We start from the raw sequence: 19,131 nt of genomic DNA on the forward strand, positions 1-19,131 counted from the left end.
CATTCAACTTGGGCCATCCTCATTTTTGTCGTGATTTTTAAAACGAGACCTCAAATTGGAGGCTTGGGTCCTGTGTGTGTGCTTTTTTTTTAAAGGTGGACTTGGCCACAGCCAACCTGCTCAGTTTCTTTCTTTTGTGTGTGCATGGGGAGGGGGCTTTGAACTTTGTGTCCTTTTAAAGAGACGCAATTCAGTTTCCCACCCTGGACTCAGTTCTTCATATGAAGCTCACCTTTGAAATCTACTATCCACATTAAAAAGCCAAAAAAAAAAAAAAAGTTGATGAAGTGCCCCCCCCCCTTTTTTTTTTTTTTGAGTTTGCGGTGTCCCCCCCCTCCCATCCAGTCCTGTTTCTCTGCCACCTTCATGTGGGTTTTGGACTTTGCAAAAAATGATAAAGACACAAAGAATCAAAAAAAAGTTATACAAGTTTTAAACCTCAGCTCTCTTGAGTTCCATCTGCTGTTGTGTTAAACCTAGAGCATATATCTAGAGCAACCTGCCAAAAGAAGCCTACATCCAGCCTCCCCGTGTGCTCATGATGTGACTTTTGGCTTTTAAGCTGCCAAACCGTGAAACTTTTCTTTCTTTTTTGCCTGCCATAAGAATCCCATCCTCATCTCATGCATTATGCTTGCTATTTGGTCTTAGCATCAATTAACTATAGAACTGTTTCAAAAGACTATGGGGGGGGGGAGAAAGAGAGAGAGAGAGACGTTATATTGATTAAAAAGCACCTTGCATGCTGGACATGTATGGTATATTTTTTTTCTTTTTGCTTGGATACGGACTTTGAAGACTCTGATGGCATGACATACATCCTCTTTAGTTAATATCGCCTCACCACTTTTTTGAACTGCAATCAAAAAAGTGCCAACCTCCATTATTTTGTTTTTGGTCTTCTTCCTCTTCCTCCCCATCCAAGTGTGCATCTGCTCTGGGAACTGCTTTGAGTTGCTACAAACTTCAGATTTCTTTTTAATGCACTGAAACACCCATCTTTTTTTAAAAAAACAAAACAAAACAGAAAAATCCAGAAAAAAAGAAGCCAGAACCTATTGTGATCAACTTAATGAGTGAAAAATGAACTTTGGAAAGACATTTTTTTTTAAAATGTGGTTTAAAAAATTGCCTTCTAATTTGTGGGATTTGAACAACATGCTGTTGCGCTTAAAGCAGTCTAAATTTCATTTTGGAATGATCAGCCTCATTTCTGTTTCTCCTTTTTAAAGTTTTCCTTTTGCATTTGGTCATTGTCTAGTGTGGAAAGCTTATGGGTTCCTATAATATAATTTAATTCTAGCTTTTATTGTCTGTTAGCCCAGTTCAAATGTATGCTACAGATAAAGGAATGTTATAGATAAATTCAGAAGAGTTAGGTCTGTTTAGCTGTAGGTCTTTTTTTTAAAAAAGAAAAGAAAATTATGCACTAAATTGTTCACTGTTGTGATGCTAAAAGGGGGTAGAATTTACAATGGGACAGTCTTTTTCTTAAGTAGCTTAAATGCAGCATGTGATTACAACTTTAAAATAAGTTGGGTTATATGTAGTCCTTGCTATACCACTGACTGTATTTGGAAACCAAAGTATTAAAAAAGGGGGAGGCCCCCTTGTTTATACTAATAGGGGTATTTTGTGTTCAAAATGTATGGTTGGGTTTGGGTGGTGTTTTTTTTTTTTTTTGGAAAGTGAAATATTTGGGACTGAATTGCACTATGATATAACCTGAAAGCATAAAAAAAAAGATAAACCATTACAAGCCGGACTCAGATGCCATTACTATTATGCAGTTACAAAAGGTGGCATTACTGCTCGGTTTTTTAAAAAAATGATGCAGATTTTTTTACAGTTGTTATTGTGGTGCAGAACTGGATTTTCTGTAACTTCACAAATTCACAAAGGGTTTAAAGGCATTAAATCAGTAAACTTTTTTTTTCCAGGGACTGATAATCCTGTCTTTTAAAAAAAAATGGAAAGTAAAATCTTGCCACAATAAATATTAAAAAAATCTTGTCAGTTACTTTCCCCCCCCTTTACATATTTTGCTGTGCAAAATTTGTTTTATATCTTAAGTTACTAACGACATGTGATGTTCCCTATGTGTTTTCCTTTCACCCCCCCTCCAAACTCTATGGTTATATCAAAAAGAAAGAATAATCTACTATAATAAACTGCATTTTTTGATTCTGTACTGTTTTCTTAGTTTGTAGTTGACAAAAGAAGTTGAACAAACTTATTCCAGATTAGCATCTAGATGGGCATTGAAAGGTGGGTGGTATAATAACACGGTATCCGTGTGGATAAAGGTAGGAGTGACAGGCTATGCAGGGTGGGAAATTGTTCTCCACCTTTCCACCCTTATTTTTCTCTCAGATAGCTGAAAAGTACTGGGCTTTCACCTTTCGGCATAACTTTTTTTGAGTTTCCAAATTGTTTGGAAAGGCCTTACGACTACTTGTGAGTCATCTGCCGCCCATGAATTTTGAGGCAGCTGACCTCAAAGACAAGATTGGCTTTTAAAACTCTGTGACATGGTATGACCCCACGGTCAGATTGCTTTATGGCAGAATTAAACTTTGCATAACTGGGCAGAACACGCCAGTGTGTTGTAAGAGATGGTCCTCCATCAGGTGAATACCCTCCTTGCCATGACAAGAGGCTTTACAGGGATGCTGAAGTTTTAAAGAACTGTGAAAATGAACTTCTGCCAAGGGTGCAGAGGGATGCTTTAGCCTTCTGTTCCTCGGGCAGTGACATCCCAGGGCACATGACCAGCTGCTGTTGAAATGGGGAGACCTTTCAAAAGCAGCTTGTACTGTGGCAGCAGCAGCAGCAGCCCTTCCAGAAGAATGTCAATAGTTCCATGGGAGTAGCTCAGCCTTCTGATGTCCTTCGGAATGCAGCTGGTAAATTATTTTTCACTCCTATTCAGAAAAGTCACCCTTTAAGAAAGAAATGGCAACATTTTATTTTGCTATCCAAAATTCCTTCACAAGAGAGGAGACAGGAATCTAAAGACTTGGACAACATCTTCTGAAAGAAAACCTCCAGGCTACAATTCTTGATTTTTGAGGGGTGAGCAAGAAAGAGCAAAGCTTTCCTGGAGAAATGGCCTGTGCCCCTCTCCAAAATTCTTTCTCACCATAAGGTCTGCCCAGTGCTATTCCTGCAAGCTGGCTGTGGCATAAACTGGGTGATCCCATCCCCACCCCCCCCTGCAGCTGGGCCAATGGAGTCATCTTTCTAGTAACCGGGTACAGCTGGAGTGTTGGGGAGGGGGCACTGAAGGGAATAAGGAGGGGAAGGGAAGGGAACAGGACTCTGCCATAGAAACTGCTGAGAACTGGGCCATGTTTTCATTTACAAGCAAGTTCTGGCCTGTAAAATTTTACAAGATCCTGCTTTTAAACCCCTGCTGTGCTAAGTTCAAAGGTCATCAGACACTTAACAAAGTTGCAGGGGCCCAGCTTTGTCCCAAGGTGTTCTTTACTGTTCTGTATTGTATATGTATGTGTGACAGATCTAAAGAATTGTGGTCTAGGGCCATTTATGCCCCCTAAACCATGTAGCCATTTTTGTGAAAGTTTTCCAGCATTTGGATGTGAAAGTCACCTTCGGCAAAGAGGAGAGACTGGGCCCATATGCACACGTTGGATAACGCACTTCCAATGTGCTTTTTGCAGCTGGGTTTTCTAATGCATTCAGAGTGCATTAGCCAAGGTGTGCAGAAGGGTACTGGGCCCTGGAAGGGTACTGGGTAGGTCTGTCCCAACTGTCTCCCCCCTAAGGCCGAGTTGCCCTGCCTCTCTTAATCCTGACACCCACACACAGGTCGTCCTTCAGTACTTGACCTTCTTCTGATCCCGGCCAGGCAAACTCCAGGCTGCATCACCGCAGTTCTCCGGGTCGGTTAATGTGTAATCGGATGGTAAACTGCTTGCCATTGGCTGAGCAGAAGAAATGATCCGCCCTTCGAAAGATCGCCGGGGCTTTTCTACCTTCCTTGCCCGAAATGTTTAAACCTCCTTTGCAAATGGGCTGTGGGCGCGTGGCGAAGAGTATGTCCTCGCTTGGGAGCAAACTTTTGTCCCTCTCCAAAAGCGAGAGAGATCTCAATTCTGGTATCTCTCGGGGGGGGGGGTGAGTGGGGGGGGAGGCTAAGAAACCCCACGTCTGCAAAAGCATGCTGGCACTCTGGTGCAGGGAAGAGACAGGGGAGCGGGTGAGAGAAAGCAAGCGAAGGTGCAGGCGTGCAAGCAAGGAACTTCCTTCCACATTTGCGAAGGTCCCAATCCTTTACGAACCCTGGAAAGAACGGCCCCCGAAGCCGGGAGGACTGGAGCGACCGGGACACGTGTTGCCACGCCAGCCTCGAAAAAGTGGGCCTCGGAGGTGGCGGGCAGGGCCAAATTTGCAAGCCTCTTGCTGCAGCAAGGGAAGCCTCGTCTTCCAGCCACGGGCATTTCCTTTCTCTCCTTTTCCAAAGTAGGAGGCGACGGTGGAGGGTCTTTTGTTTGCCCCAAAGAGGCGACAAGAGGGTAGAAAGGCAACACTCCGGAGGCCAGGCGCCTTGGCTCAAGTTGCGCCGCGGGGAGGATCGTGCTGGCCTCCCTCCCCCTCCGGCCCCGATCCCTAGAGCTTGCTGGCGAATCCTCTCCGCCGCCGCGGGGAGAGACGGGCGGGGTGTGCCCTTCGGAGTTGCCTCCCCTCTGGCCGTTTGGCTCAGTGTCGTCGTCTCCCTCTTTGCTGGAAAGGAAGGCAGACCCACCCAGAAGGCTGAAGGGATCGTGGCCACTCGGAAGCTGCCTCCCCTGCTTAGCCCCTCTCTGCTCGCTCGCTCCCCAGCTTCGTTGGCACCAAAGGACAACTGGGGGGTCATTAGCACGCGCTTAAGGCTGCAAGCACGAATACAGAGGGATTGACTTCCGGGTAAAGGGGGATTTGTAATCGGCACTGACCCGGCCTCGCCCCCCCTCCCAGGGCCTTTCTGTGCCTCTTGGGTAGTGGGTGGGGAGGAAGACCACTTCCCATGCTTCACCCTTGGAGAAAACAGTTGCTTGGCCCACCTGCCAGAGCTTGCCATGCAAACCAGGAGGGGGGGGGTCTTCTGATTTTGGGGGGGGGAGATGTCTTATTTTAAATAACCTTGCAGTTTGCTTACTTCTATTAAACTCCCCCCCACTCCAGTCTTGTAATTCCACACCACCAGAAAAAAATAGTGATTTTAGGAGAAGTCTGGGAACCGCCTTGAAAACAATCCGCCCATCCCAATGCTGCCTCTCCTCTGTGTCCCCAGCCCATCTTGAAATGGGGTCTCATATCCCCTCTGCCCCTTCTTCAACAGGGCACTGCCATTCCTGATCCTGAATGCTCCTTCCTTCCTTCCCTCCCTCCTTCCCTCCATTTCTTTTGGGTGAGCAGCCCTTGCTGCTCATGGTCACACCAGAGGTGTTGCAACCCCTGAACTTTTGGAAGGTGGGCCTTGATGCTAATTCCCCCTTCATTTTTAAAGCCTTTCTCCCCAAACTCAGGTGAAAGGATTTAATTTCAGAAGACAGCCTCCTCCCTTTAGGGTTTATAGCCTTTCAAGGCCCTTGCAACTAGATAACCACAAAAGGATTTTAGAGGTGCAACTGATATTTACCTTGTGTGTGTCCCTAAATATTAGGGTTCCTAGTGGCATTAAGTATAGGGATGTTTGAGTTTTTTGTCCAGACCCCACCTGGGTGTTTGCATCTTACAGTGCACTCCACTCAGGATGGTGTTCAGACCTGTGCAAGGAGATTCAGTCCTAGGAAAGTGTGCTTAAGCTTGCAATGTTACCTTCCAATTCTATACAGCCTCATCATTTGAAACCCAGCTTATCTTTATTTATGTAGATCCAGGCTTTTCACCCCAGTAGAAACCCTTCTAGTTTCTTCCATTTTATTCTAACAACAACCCTGTGAGGTGGGCAAGGCTGAGGGTTTGTGACTGGCCCAAGGCCACCCCGCAAGCTTCCAGGGCAGAGGGGCCATTTGAACTTGGATTTCCAACAGCTTAGTCCAAAAGACTTGTACAACCACTCCACCATGCTGGCTCTTGGTTCTTAGACCGCAGTGACTTTGCACAGAGCTCCATTGTAACTGTGCTGTCTTTGGAATATAGTGGGACATTTCCAAGTCAACCTTCATGGGACAGATTCAAATGAGTAGTTGTGTTGGTCTGAAGTAGCACAATAAAATCAGTCTGGATTCTGATTTCATGGGGCTGCAAATTTCTGAGCCATTCCCTCTGAATTCTGCAGGGCTTTCATCTAAGTGGCTGGTGGAGATGGCCCCCTACCTGGCTGCAAATGGGGCCACAGGGCAAGAGGGAAGTCAGTACATTAAGGACGGGGGTCAAGACTCCGGGTCAGGTTCAGCCCAAACTTCAGCACCTGCAAGGTCGATGTTATTTTATTTGCTTAGGCGTGAATAGCTCCAGATCCTAATGGATTTCCCGGAGAAAAATTAGATATGAGGGATGCTTCCTGCAGGGCTGGGCCTTATCAAGTACTCCCAAGCCTGCTTAAGTTCTACCCCAGCCGCGGCCAGCCTGGTTTAGGAGCTCGGGGCCTTTGCCCTCTGCCAAAGCGCATTCGCACTGCGCTTGCGTTAGCGCTGTGCGCTCTTGTACAACCCAGGAAGGAGCGTCTATCTGCAACTTTGCGGTCCTCCTGAGACACATTTCCTCGGGAGCGAATCTCTTTGGGTGCTGGAGGGGGTTAACCTCCGAGTAAACATGCCCAGGAACTTCGCCCTCTCTGCAAATTAAAAATCCGTCATCCGCTCCCGGTTGCCGTCCAAGGCCGCGCGAACACCGTTCCTGGCTCTAAAGTACAACCCCCCCGTGCGCTGCTATCCCGAGCTACTCCAGTCTCAATCCACAGCAACCAAGGAAGTAATTCTCCATAGAGTTCCGGACAGGGGAGGGAGGAGGGCGGATCTTCTCGGCGTGGTTGGCTTCCATTCAGCGCAGCGGCGCAAAAGTATTGCGGAAAGAGCCGGAAGGAACCCTACGGTGGGATCCGAGAGGCGGCCCAAAAAGTTGCAGCTTTCCATGACGCTGCGAGGCTCTCCTTTCGGAGTCTGCCGCCCGTCCCCGGAGGAACCGCGGAAGAGAAATCGGCCTCTCTTCCCTAGCGGCACGCTCCGAATCAAAGCCCATTCATTCGCTTCCGTCGGGGAATCGTGGCGGGTGCAGTTCTCGCACCTCCCCCGCGGGGCACTCATCTGGGACCGAAAGCCTGGCCGGCTGGCGCATTCCGCTGCACAATCATAGGCATTTGAAGGAAGGAGCTTTAAGGGTGTCTGATTCCCCCCCCCCCACATAGACCACCACCATCACCCCCCCCTCCCTCTTAGGAATACCGATCCAGGCGCGCAATGACACCCGCCCGGCTCCAGTCTAACTTTGCCAGCTCCGAGGAAAGAACGATGCGCGCGCAGGAAGGGGCGCAAGGCGCGGGCGGAGGGCCAAAGGGCCGCCCGATTGTTAGTCCAGACACAACACAGGCTGTCGGGCTGGAGCAAGGTCTCGGCTCCGGCAGCTGCCTTGCAAACGGCGCAGGGCTATGGGCAAGTGGGCCAGGTCCGCTCCCCGGGCTTCCTCCTTCTGGAGCGGGAGGACGAAGCGCCGCCTTGGCCGTTTCCTCGGGTCAACCAGCCGCAAAAGGCGCTTCGAGGAAATTGACAAGCATGTCAATTTCGGCTCCAGCCCGAGGATGCCGTTTTCCCTCCTGCGTGTCCAAAGACAACTTCGAGGCATTCCTTTCTTAGGAGCCTTTGTCGCTCGCGCCTTAAGCACGCCTACTCGGAGGTAAAGCTCCGCTTGCTCTCCCAGGCTCGGAATACCGGGAGTTAGGATGAAGGGCACCGAGGCTGCCCCAGCGATGGGGATCGCAGCCGTCAAAGACGGCGAACTCTCCTGCTTCCGCGAAAGCGTCTTTCAGGCACACTGACTTTGGGCGCGGAGCGCTTACGCGCAGAGGAAACGCTGCGCAGCCTGATTTCACTCGCATGGAGTCAACGCTTCCTGGCTCCTAAATTGAACGGGAATCACTCCCCACGAAGTGTGCATAAAGCGGGAGATCTTTGCCTGTTCGCGGAAGGCGCATACAGTGTGAGAGCCCTTAGCGGTGTAAGCCTGTAGGAAAGCAAGAGAGCATTTCAGTGTTACTTCGCTGGGAACTAAACAACCCCCCCCCCGTCTGCGTAAAGGTGGGATGGAAACTAGAGGTTTCGCTTGTAGGATTCCGGAGGTGCGCCTTCCCAACAAAGGACCTCAACATTTCATAATGCTAAAATGTTACCAGGGGCGCATGGTTCTCTTTTAAATCTCTCCAGCAATTCTTTGCGCCCGATTTCAATGTCTAGGAATGTTTCAGGTAAGGAAAGGAAAGGGAGGAGCGTTTCGGTCACCCTTTTCTCACAGCCGGTTGCCAAGGATCTGAGAAAAAGAGCGAGAGGGACCCTCAATACGCTTTCCTTGGAGAAAGCGCCCTTGAACAGACCTCAGTCTTGCGTGAGATTCTGAGGAGACCTGGGGCGGCCCAGCCCCTGTGCGTTGAATCCAGAGAAAGAGGCAGGCGTGGACTGCTTGGGTTGCTTTTTGCTTTCCCTGTGAGAATCCCAGGTGCGGCAGACTTCGAGCGCTGTTCAGCAGAGGACGAGGCGAAACTGGGAAGAACCGACGCCAGACCAACAGCGTACAACCAACCGGCCCTAGAACGGGAGCTGAACGCCGTCCAGACTGTCCCCCGCCTTAAGGCCCAAGGACAGCAAGGGAAGGTGGTCCTGCCTTTCTAGGGACCCTCCTCCTTCCCGCCGCTTCTCGCACAACCACCCCGAACCGTGCAAAAGAGCGCAGAGAGGGGTGGTGCGGATTTCCTAGCCGGAGGAGCCTCGTAGCCTTTGGGTCGCCTGCATAGTTCTGTGCTTTCCTCCCCAAGACAACCACGCGTCGCTCAGCCGCAGTCCCACACGCCTTTACTTGGCAGTGGTTGAGTTACACGGGACTTTCTCATGAGTAGGCCTGCCCAGTGCTGGGCGGCAAAGCCTTTAGATCACCCCCCCCCCCAAAAAAAAAAGTCATACTGAAAACCTCGCAGAGATCCAAGAGGCAAAGGCCCTCTTGGCCCGGGGCAAAGAAAAAGCCACGCGCAGGAAATGCCCCATGCGGCCCGATCTTAGGGAAAGCCAGGCCGAATTCAACCGGTGGAGCTGCTTTCCAAGCAAGCACAGTTTTCCGGGCTGGCCTGCCTGGGCTGAACGTTCTTTTGGCCCAGCCGGCCCGGGGGAAGCTCTGCGGCTAAAGCGTGGCTGTCTCAGGCCACAGGCCCAGGTGGGTCTCGTTACACCGACAGAAGAGCAGGGGAGCCGGAAGCGGATGTCGCCGGCCCGCATCGTTCTCCAGCCCCGGAGGAGCCCGGGGAATTGGCCGCGCGTAAAAGCGCAGTGCGGGGACGGGGCGAGGCATTGGGGCAGAGCTTTCGGGCCTGCTTTAAAGTATCCTGCAGAGACGGAAGGAGCAAAGGAAGGCCGAAGAAGGCTTTCCCGGTGTTACGGACCGTTCCGCCCCGAGAACCTAATTCAGAGGGGTTCCTCTAGCTGGGCTTAACCGGTGTGACGCTGAAAGGACCAGCCTCGTTTGGTAGGTTGTGAGAGCCGCGTCCTATTGAAACAAACACGCAAACAACTGCTTTTGAGTGTCCTGCATAGTGCGGGGGGTTGGACTAGATGACCCAGGAGGTACCTTCCAGTTCTGTGATTCTGTGTTCTCCTCCCGCCCTTTCCTTTCCTATGCCGCAGTCAAACCGAAGCGCAAAAGGAAATGCTGCGAAGGACAGGACAGGAGGACAAGGGCCCTTCGTTTCCTGTGAGCCCTGGCCTGTATTTGCACAGCTCAGTAAAGGAGAGGGAATTTCTGTGCCTGCTTAGCACTTTCTCGCAACAGGCCTCTTCCTTCTTTCCTGCTAAAAGGACAGCGGGCTCCAAGGTTACCTTCCCTGTAAATAGCGTTTTCAAGCAGATCCCTGCCATTAAATAAGCTGGTACAGTGGCTAGCTGCTAATTGTCTGCCATCATTTGACTATCAGTTTGGAACTGGTAGCCCTGGGCCCCTGGCTGGTGCTATCTTCCCTTTCCCTTCCTGTGTCCAGAGGGAACAGCTTTGTAGAGAAGCAGCCTGTGAGATCCTCCTGTTGACCAGGTTGGATGCAGGGTGCTTTTGCTCTCTGCACCCTTGCCAGAGTGGGCTTTCAGCAGAAACCAATTGGTCCCTGAAGCTTTTTGCTCAGAGGCTGTCTTTGACTTCTAAAGTCGTACCCTGGTTCTGTGTGGTGACCCAGGCATATGGCTGCCTGCTTGGACAATGTTGACGTTAGCCGAGAGTATATTTAGGCTGTGTGGGTCTGAAGCACCAGAACAAAGTTTGAATCCAGTGGCACTTCTTGAGATCTACAAAGTATAAACTTTTGTGTGCATACTCACTTTGTATCGGAAGAAATATACATGCATACAAAAGCTTACACTTTTGTGCCACAGGACTCAAACTGTTATGATTCAAGGATGTTTTCAATAAGGCCAGATCTAGTACTGACAATGGCTATGACCCTTGTTTGTTTATTATTATTATTATTATTATTATTATTATTATTATTATTATTATTATTATTATTATTATTATTATGAGCCTCTTGTGGCACAGAGTGGTAAGGCAGCCGCCTGAAAGCTTTGCTCATGAGGTTGGGAGTTCGATCCCAGCAGCCGGCTCAAGGTTGACTCAGCCTTCCATCCTTCCGAGGTCGGTAAAATGAGTACCCAGCTTGCTGGGGGGTAAACGGTCATGACTGGGGAAGGCACTGGCAAACCACCCCGTATTGAGTCTGCCATGAAAACGCTAGAGGGCGTCACCCCAAGGGTCAGACATGACTCGGTGCTTGCACAGGGGATACCTTTACCTTTACCTATTATTATTATTATTATTATTATTATTATTATTATTATTATTATTATTATATTTATGTACTGTCCTCCGTGAAGGCTCAGGACGGTTTACGTAACAATACAGATTCAAATGAGTAGCCGTGTTGGTCTGAAGTAGCACAATAAAATCAGAGTCCAGTGGCACCTTTAAGACCAACAAAGATTTATTCAAGGCGTGAGCTTTCGAGTGCAAGCACTCTTCCTCAGACTAAGAACTTGTTATGATGGTCAGTTCTTAGTCTGACGAAGAGTGCCTGCACTCGAAAGCTCACGCCTTGAATAAATCTTTGTTGGTCTTAAAGGTGCTACTGGACTCTGATTTTAAGGAACAATACAGATAACTGTTGAAAGAAACCTCAGTGGTGTGATTTGTAGGTGAGCGAAAAAAATTACAGAGGCTACCCATAAGGCTTGTGTTTATGCCTGTAGGCCACCTTGAATGTAAACCTCCGAGCAGCATGCTAATGCCTTGGTTTTCCAACTAGCTCTGAGACCAGATAGTGGCCTCTGTAGATGGAGCAATTAAGCCGTTGAAGGGTGTGATGCTTTCCTGAGACCCTTTGGCTTCTCAAGTCTCGGATGCTGTTTGCAGGTAAATGAAAACAGGAGTTAATTGGTCGAGTCATTAACTGCAAATTTAAAATGTGCATTTTTAAAAACCAGATTGATAACAGCGGCTGGGGGTGTTGCCCTAAACGACTTCTGTTCCTCTTAGTTCAAATGGCGCCTGCAAACCGAGTGCCTGGCATGTCTCTGTTGATTTCTAGGTGGTTATCATCCCAGCAACTAACATGCACAAAGTATGTCACTTGCCCCTATTTTTACATTTTTCAAAGGTCACTTCTGCAGCCCAAGATTCTTAGTTGCTGCTTTGTTGCAGTTCTGGCCCTGTGCATTTTCTCCCTTGGTCTGTGCTACATGATGTTCTTTAACGTTTGAAAAAAGATACAAAGCAGCTTAGGGTGGGATGTGTGTGTGGGAAGCATGCTTTTTGCAAAAGAGACGTGTCTCCATTGTGCGTGTTGCTATCTATCTGCTAATACATATTGCTAGTTCTGGCCACTGCAGTTATTCCAGGGTGTCTCAGTGTTCCTGCTTTAGGAACTTATTTATTTGTGGTTATTTAAAAAATGCTTTTGAGATACAATTTTTTTCATAATCTGTGAAAAGGAAAGTAGCAAGTGGCCTCTTACAATGTTGAGTTGCTAGCAACTGCATGTTTCCTTCATGCTACTTTGTTTGAGCCCATAAGGTGCCGATCTGATGGTGGAAAGTGACATCGAGTGGATGTGCACTTATGGCTACCCATGTAGGGTTTTCAGGGCATTAGACCATCAGAGGGGGTTTGCCATTGCTTGTCTTTGCATAGCAGCCCTGGTCTTTCTTGGTGGCCTCCCATTCAGTTACTAACCAGGACCAGCGAGGTCAGGACATGTCAGAGTCTACCATAAATTCAGTGTTGGGGGCATGGGTGGGAAAAGTGTATTTTACATTGGAAGCTCCAAAGAGGTGCCATTGGCCTCAACCAGAATCAGGGTCTTTTCAGGCCTGGCTCCAGCCTGGTAGAATGAGCTGCAAGCAGAGATCCAGGCCCTGTCTGCGCTATGAGAGTTCTAAAGGGCCTGCAAAAGTTCACTCTTCTGCCACACTTACAGTTGACACCCAAATGTGCATTAAGATTCCGTACAATTCAAGATGGATCTCGGACCTCTCCTCCCCATTTCCCCGCCATGGGAATCTGGGAATATCTGAATAAGTTAGTCCCACTGAGGAACTATTGGAGCATTTTATTTTTATTTTTGATAACTTGCGGATGTTTATGTTTTAATCATATATGTGTGAGTTTTGTTTTATTAACCACCCCAAGCCTGCTTGCAGGGAGGGGCGGTCTACAAATCACATCTCATAATAAGAATAAGAATAACAACAACAACAACAATAATAACAACAATAATAACAATAATAACAATAAATAAGCGTGGGACTTACTGCAAACTAATTTTCTAAGGAGTAAGGTAGCTGTAACATTTAAATAAATGAGATTGTGTCGGATTCAGCTGTTCTTGTCAGATCCAACAGCTTGTCTTGGGAAAGGTGTTTTATTTTTTTATTTTTTAAAATACAGAAGCATATCCTATCAGACACGGATAAGGGGGAGCAATCTAATGTTAACTCTCCTCCCAATGCTGCCAACTAATAAGAAAAAGAGGAACATTATCAGCCATGTGAAATGAATAAGTCTCATTGCATTTCTGGCCTGTATCAATGCTGAACTTCTTGGCTCCTTCTCTCTATTAATCCCTAATCACCAAGTCATTTGAGCGGAGTGTTGGGGCTTCACACAATGCCTTTGCAAAGTTTCTGATCGTGGGCTTGAGGCCTTTTGATCCAGTTGTCCTGGGGTTGTGCCAGATCAGGGATATCCTTTGGATAGCTCTAAGATAATAAAAGGATGCTGACAACAACAGTTTTTTTGGATGCACTTCAGGTGTGCAGGGGGTGGGGGTGATGAGAGCGAAGAATTGAATACCTATCCCTTCCCAAATGAATGCATTCATAATCGGATGGATTCGCCAGTTGGCATGAAAGCAGAGGTCATCTTGAGGAAAATGACACCCAAGGTCTAAAGAAGTCATCTGCTTTAAGAGATCCTGGGCGGAATGCCAGATATTGCATTTAAGGAGGCAGTATCCCCAATCTCTCTCTCTCTCTTTTTGATCCAAAAATAACACAGAAGGCAGGCACAGGAGGCATCTGGAAGCCATCATTATGCATCTCACAGCCTGACCTCATGTTTTCCTGTACAACAGAGCACATTTTACTTGTACTTTCGGAGCATACATTTTAATATTTCACACCAATACGTTTTGGTGTTTACAGGGATCTGTATGTAGAGGCATAACAAAGCATTTTTTAAAAAGTATAGTGGATGTTTTTTCTTCCTGTGCTGATTAGGAGTTTGGCAATCAAACATCACTCATTTTGTTTCTTTTACTGTTGTAAATATACCCTCAAGATGCAGAATTTGTATTCTTGTCATGCTTATTACATGCCATTTCTTTACAGCAACGATCACTTTCAAAATTTGAACTGCCCACTTGCAGCTTGCTTACTGTGGAGCAGGTGTATTGACTTTGATGTGGTTACTCTACGGTTACACCGCAGCTATCAGGCTGCGACCAATTACAAATTTACAAGTCATTCTTTAAATGCATTTTTTGGGTTGAGTGGGGGGGGGGTAATTGAAGTATGTACAATTTATCTAATTTTGTCCCTTGAATATATATATATATATATAATTTTTTTCATATTGAGTAGCAAAGCACGTTTGATAACACTATTTGCATCAACGTGGCTGATTAATTCTTTGAATTAAATATAAATATCAATAAAAATCAATTTCTTAGGGAGAACCTGGAAGCTTTGTAGTACACACCTTAGAAAGATGAGGAAAAGGGTATTTTCTGACTAAAAACTTTGTATTGCATTAGTCAGTATGAGATGTTGTAGTACTTTATGAAACAGAAATCCATTTCACATGCTTTAGCATCAGTTTTGTAACTGTAAAGGTGCCACTGGAGTGAACCTTAGTTCTGTAATTGTTTAAAATCATTGCTAATGAAACATAAAGCTAACTGATCTTTGCTTTGGACAGGGTTTATACAAACCTAGTGTTTTTAGAACCCTTTATTAATGCTCTGTTGTTTATTTTAATATATTTTACTAAATTAGGTACCCAAGAGAATCTTCTACATCAGTGATGTGAGAATCCCTGTTGCCTGAAGTCTGAAAAGGTACAATTTGGTTTCCTTTTTATATAGTTAAAAAAAACCCCACATTGCCAAGCTGGTGCATGATACAAAATTTATTGAATGCAGTGGGAGTTTTCCCATTGATTTTTCCCAAAAGCTTTGATAGAGCCTCTAGTTTTTATGCAATGGTGGTTTCTTAACTTTCTCTTTAGACACCAAGCAGGCTTCTTTTGTAACTTGGTGGGTGTAGATCATCTTTTGCAGATGTGATGCCATTGTTGTGTTTTAGCTTTCTTACCCAAGTGCATTTCAGAACACGCTGTGGATTTACAGAGGATAAATTGTGACAATCTGCCTGGAATCTTATTAAAGGGCTGTGCTTGGTGACATTGTTGGCCAATGGAACTGCCTCGGCCTCCACATGAGGGGGTTTAATTTCCTTACATTTGGCCGAATTTTTCAAAACATGTGTTCTAAGGATGAATGAGCAAACATTAATGGGAGGAGTGAGTTGCCTTCTAGTTTTTGTTCCTTCCTTCCTCCCTTGCCCATCCCTGTGTTTGCCCTGGTGCGGAGATGGACATCTGGCCACCTTCTCCTTTCTTCTTCTTGGATAGGGACTTCCAGGTGTGACTACCTTAGTCTTTCTCTTTGCATAGTTCAGACGTGCAGTTCTAGTCTTAGCTGGCCTTTGTGGCAAACAGGAACTAGCAAGACGATTTACAGTTCCTGTATCTCACTTTCTGCTAGGGAAGGGAGGGATGGAAGTCTTTTTTTGTTTTGTTTTGTTTTAAAATTTCTTATCTGACAGCAGGATTGCTTTACTCCCAGCCCCAGCAGGGTTTCCTTAGAAGAATTTTGTTAGTTACAGCCCCTTTGCAGATTGAAAAGCCACAACTGGGATGTCCTTCTGTTTTCTGCCTATCACACAGCTGTAGACAAGAGCCATTTCGGGTTGGGGGTCCCTGGTCAAAGTTAGTAGGTCCTCTTGGCAAGGTGCCTAGGGGTCTTTCAGCCACCGGGGTCGTCACAGTGAGTTTGCTCAGTGGCCAGTTGTGCTGCACCTGCTGTGAGGTGCCAGATCCTTATTTGTGGGGTTCTTTTTCCTATCCCCAGACTGTAAGGCATTCCTTAAGTCATAAGTGAATCTGTGTTTTCCTCTCTGATGTTTTGGTAAGTCTGGCTGTTGGCCAGCGTTAAGTACCACTGGCTGAATTTATTGATTGATTTTGGGTTTGTGTCCTAACAGATATTTGGGGGAGTCCCTTCCCCACACACACCTAGTTTCTTGTCATATTACAGATGCCCGGTAGGACAATGAAACTGTGATCCAACATGTGAGAACATACTCTTATTAATAACAACAGCAATGTCTCTTTTCTCCCCTTATGTCCTTCCCCCTTTAATTTTTTTGCATTGTTCTTCCTTTAGAAAGAGGAAGGCACAGGTCATATGTATTTAAGAAAAAATCTAGCAAAATGGTTAGGGCCCAGATTAACGTAGGCCAGGCTAGCCGGATCTTGTCAGATCTTGACCTAATCCAGGCCTACCTGGGCTGGTATTTGGATGGAAGACCTCCAGGGACTAGCAGCATCATGATGTGGGGCAGGCCATGGCAAACCACCTCTGAACATCTCTTGCCTTTGAAAACCCTATGGGGTCACCATAATTCAACTGTGACTTGACAGCAAAAATAGTGGTAGGGCTATGGGAATAAAATTAGTCCTCTGTATTGGAATGAATTATGAAATCTCTGCCATTGGTGAGAAGTATGACTACCCCATTTTACTGCCTTGAAAAGAGGACAGTTCAAAATGAATATGATAACAGAAGAAAGAACCTCCCCTAGGCTCTAATGAATATTTAAACAATTTAACAATAAATACAAACAGAAATGTCCTATGTCTTCTGTTAATCGTCATAAAACAACCAAAACGGCCTCCAGATTTAAACCGTTTTCAAAGTGGCATTTTCATCAGTGGTTCTTTTTCCAACTTAATATTTGCTGATGGTCTAGTCCTTCGCTATGATCTATTCTTCTTCACAGAATTTAAATAATATATATATTGGCCTTTGGCTCAAAGATATGGGGGAACTTAGTCAAAGGACCATTCCCCACGTAGAACAGACAGAACGAACTGGAGTCCAGTTTCTTGGTAGCCCCTTAGCCCCTTTTTTCCCCTGAGTGAATTTTGACAAGGTGATGCTGGATTAAGGTGGCAGTAAACGGTAGGTACAACAAACGCATGAGGTCTCATTGTGCTGTCAAAAAGTCTTAGCCCACATGCTTCATTTTAATTAATCTATTTTCAATTTTCGGATTGTTTGTTTGTTTTGATGAAAGGAAAACCTGTGTGTTTTTGCGTTCAAATGAGAAACCGGAGAAAGATCTAGTAATTTTGCTTCCCCCTCTGTCCGGGATTTAGCAATGGCTGACAGATTCATGTTGCAAAAAAGATTAGCGCTAAAACCCTGTAACTTTGAAACAAACAGATATTGGACCTAGGAAGAGTTAATGAACCTCTGTGGCGAGGTTCAAATTGTACTGACCCCTATGGTAATATTTCATATAAGGTTACTGTTGGGAGCGAAATCAAATTTCAGCGGTGAACGTGATTGACGGGTGGAAGCAAGGGAGAGAGTGAGACATCTGGTCAGGTGGGGAATTTGGGAAAGAAAAGGAAAATCGGGGGAAGTTTCTGTGTAATATTAGGAATAATAAGCTGAGATATGAAAAGTCCAATATTTGTTCTCCCTGGTGACTACCTTAACTTTTCTACTTAAATTCCTCCTCTTGCACTTCTCTAGTTATACTGGATTTAAAGTATTGAGTCCGGTAGGGAAGTCAATGGATCCTGGCTTATTTGCCTTTGCTGGAGAGAGAAGACCCATGTCCTCTGGAGCAATTCACACTTGGCCTGAAGAATCGAAATTAGGAAGGTGGGTCAAACAACAAAGGAGAAAGCCTCAAAGGATATTAACGGTACAGGAGTAAACGTGACTCCACATTTTGCAGAAAATCAAGTGGCTGTATAGCCTATGTGATGGAGAAAATTTCAGGATGAGAGAGTAAGGATTAATGGATGTTTGGCCTGCATTGTTTCTTCTCAGTTCTGACCAGGAACGTGAAGCGTGCCACAGTTCAAAGAAGGAGGATAGTAACCCATTACTTTAGAATCATAGAATCATAGAGTTGGAAGGGGCCATACAGGCCATCTAGTCCGACCCCCTGCTCAACGCAGGATCAGCCCTAAGCTTTATTTTATAACAAAGAATGTCATACATAACATGAATACTGTAGTTCAGTGGTATGCGTTTTCTGGGAAAACGTTCCAATTCAAATTTCAGCAAATAACTTCAATATTCAAACAATGTTCACAAAAAGAAGTTGAAGTACACTGTTTACAAGCTGGGGCCATGTTCAAACATGTCCCTCTTTCACATCAACATTTAGCTTATTTAACATGATTGATTTATAGCACAACAGCCCCGATGACTATAGATAAACAGACTATGTTGCATATATAGGTCAAAAAAGTTTTCCACAAAAAAAAAAGCATTAGGTTTCTTTGCTGCTTCATCATTGCTAACCCCACTGCAGGTAGGCAGGTAGGCAATTCTGCGTAACACAATCAGCCAGGATTATGATCTCGAAAGAGTTTGGCAAATCCAGGGCAACCTCTGAAATTGTGGAAAAGTCTTAGCCTCTGGGGGAGAAAGAATTAACTTTGTGGATACCCCCCTCCCCCAAGTGAATTATGTGCATATGAGCTATCAAGTCACAGCTGTCTTAAGGCAGCCCTCCAAGGGACTTTCAGGGAAAGTGAGAAGCAGAGTGGTTGGCCAGAGCCTTCCTCTGGAGTCTTCCTTACTGGTCCACCATCCAAGTGCCAGGCCTGCTTTGCTTCTGATGAGATTGGGCTATGCCATGTTGCCTTCCCTACCTAGGCAGTATAAGTAGCCCCAAACGGTGCATCAAGGGACTGGCATCACCAACTTACCTTTGCTTCAAGGGACTGGCATCACCAACTTACCTGGCATCACCAACTTACCTCCACTTTGCTTCCACTTGCTGGTCTTGGAGAAGACCACAGAGTGGGCAGGGGGTTGTTGGGGAGGGTTAGGAGGCAGGGGAAGAGGTGCCGGAAACCAGAAGCAGCAGTGAGAAGGGGATGAGGACTGCCGCAGATAAGTGTTTTCAGCTAATGGTTTAGAATCATAGAAGCATAGAGTTGGAAGGGACATCCTGGGTCATCTAGTCCAACCCCGTGTATTATGCAGGACACTCACAACTCTATCGCTCCTCCATTGTAACCTGCCACCCCCTTTGAACCAGATCTCTTTCTAACCAGTTTCAGACTCAACAAATTCCC

General features: G+C 46.2%; 1 protein-coding gene across 4 annotated transcripts in view; it reads left to right on the plus strand.

Moving 5' to 3' along the window:
* MAF (MAF bZIP transcription factor) overlaps positions 1-19,131 on the plus strand; it is a 247,041-nt gene that overhangs the window by 2,311 nt on the left and 225,599 nt on the right. For 2 of the 4 annotated variants that reach the window (XM_077310540.1, XM_077310539.1), the window contains exon 2: positions 14,739-14,800. The exons of 1 other annotated variant lie outside the window; for it this stretch is intronic. In XM_077310540.1, coding sequence (XP_077166655.1) covers positions 14,739-14,772 — 34 coding nt within the window. In that variant the 3' untranslated portion in view covers positions 14,773-14,800. Of the gene's footprint in view, positions 1-9,361; positions 9,673-14,738; positions 14,801-19,131 lie in introns of those variants that run through there. One more of the 4 variants, XR_013226597.1, reaches the window with a different exon arrangement.

The sequence above is a fragment of the Paroedura picta genome, chromosome 14, assembly GCF_049243985.1.
Source record: "Paroedura picta isolate Pp20150507F chromosome 14, Ppicta_v3.0, whole genome shotgun sequence".
Taxonomy (NCBI): domain Eukaryota; kingdom Metazoa; phylum Chordata; class Lepidosauria; order Squamata; family Gekkonidae; genus Paroedura; species Paroedura picta.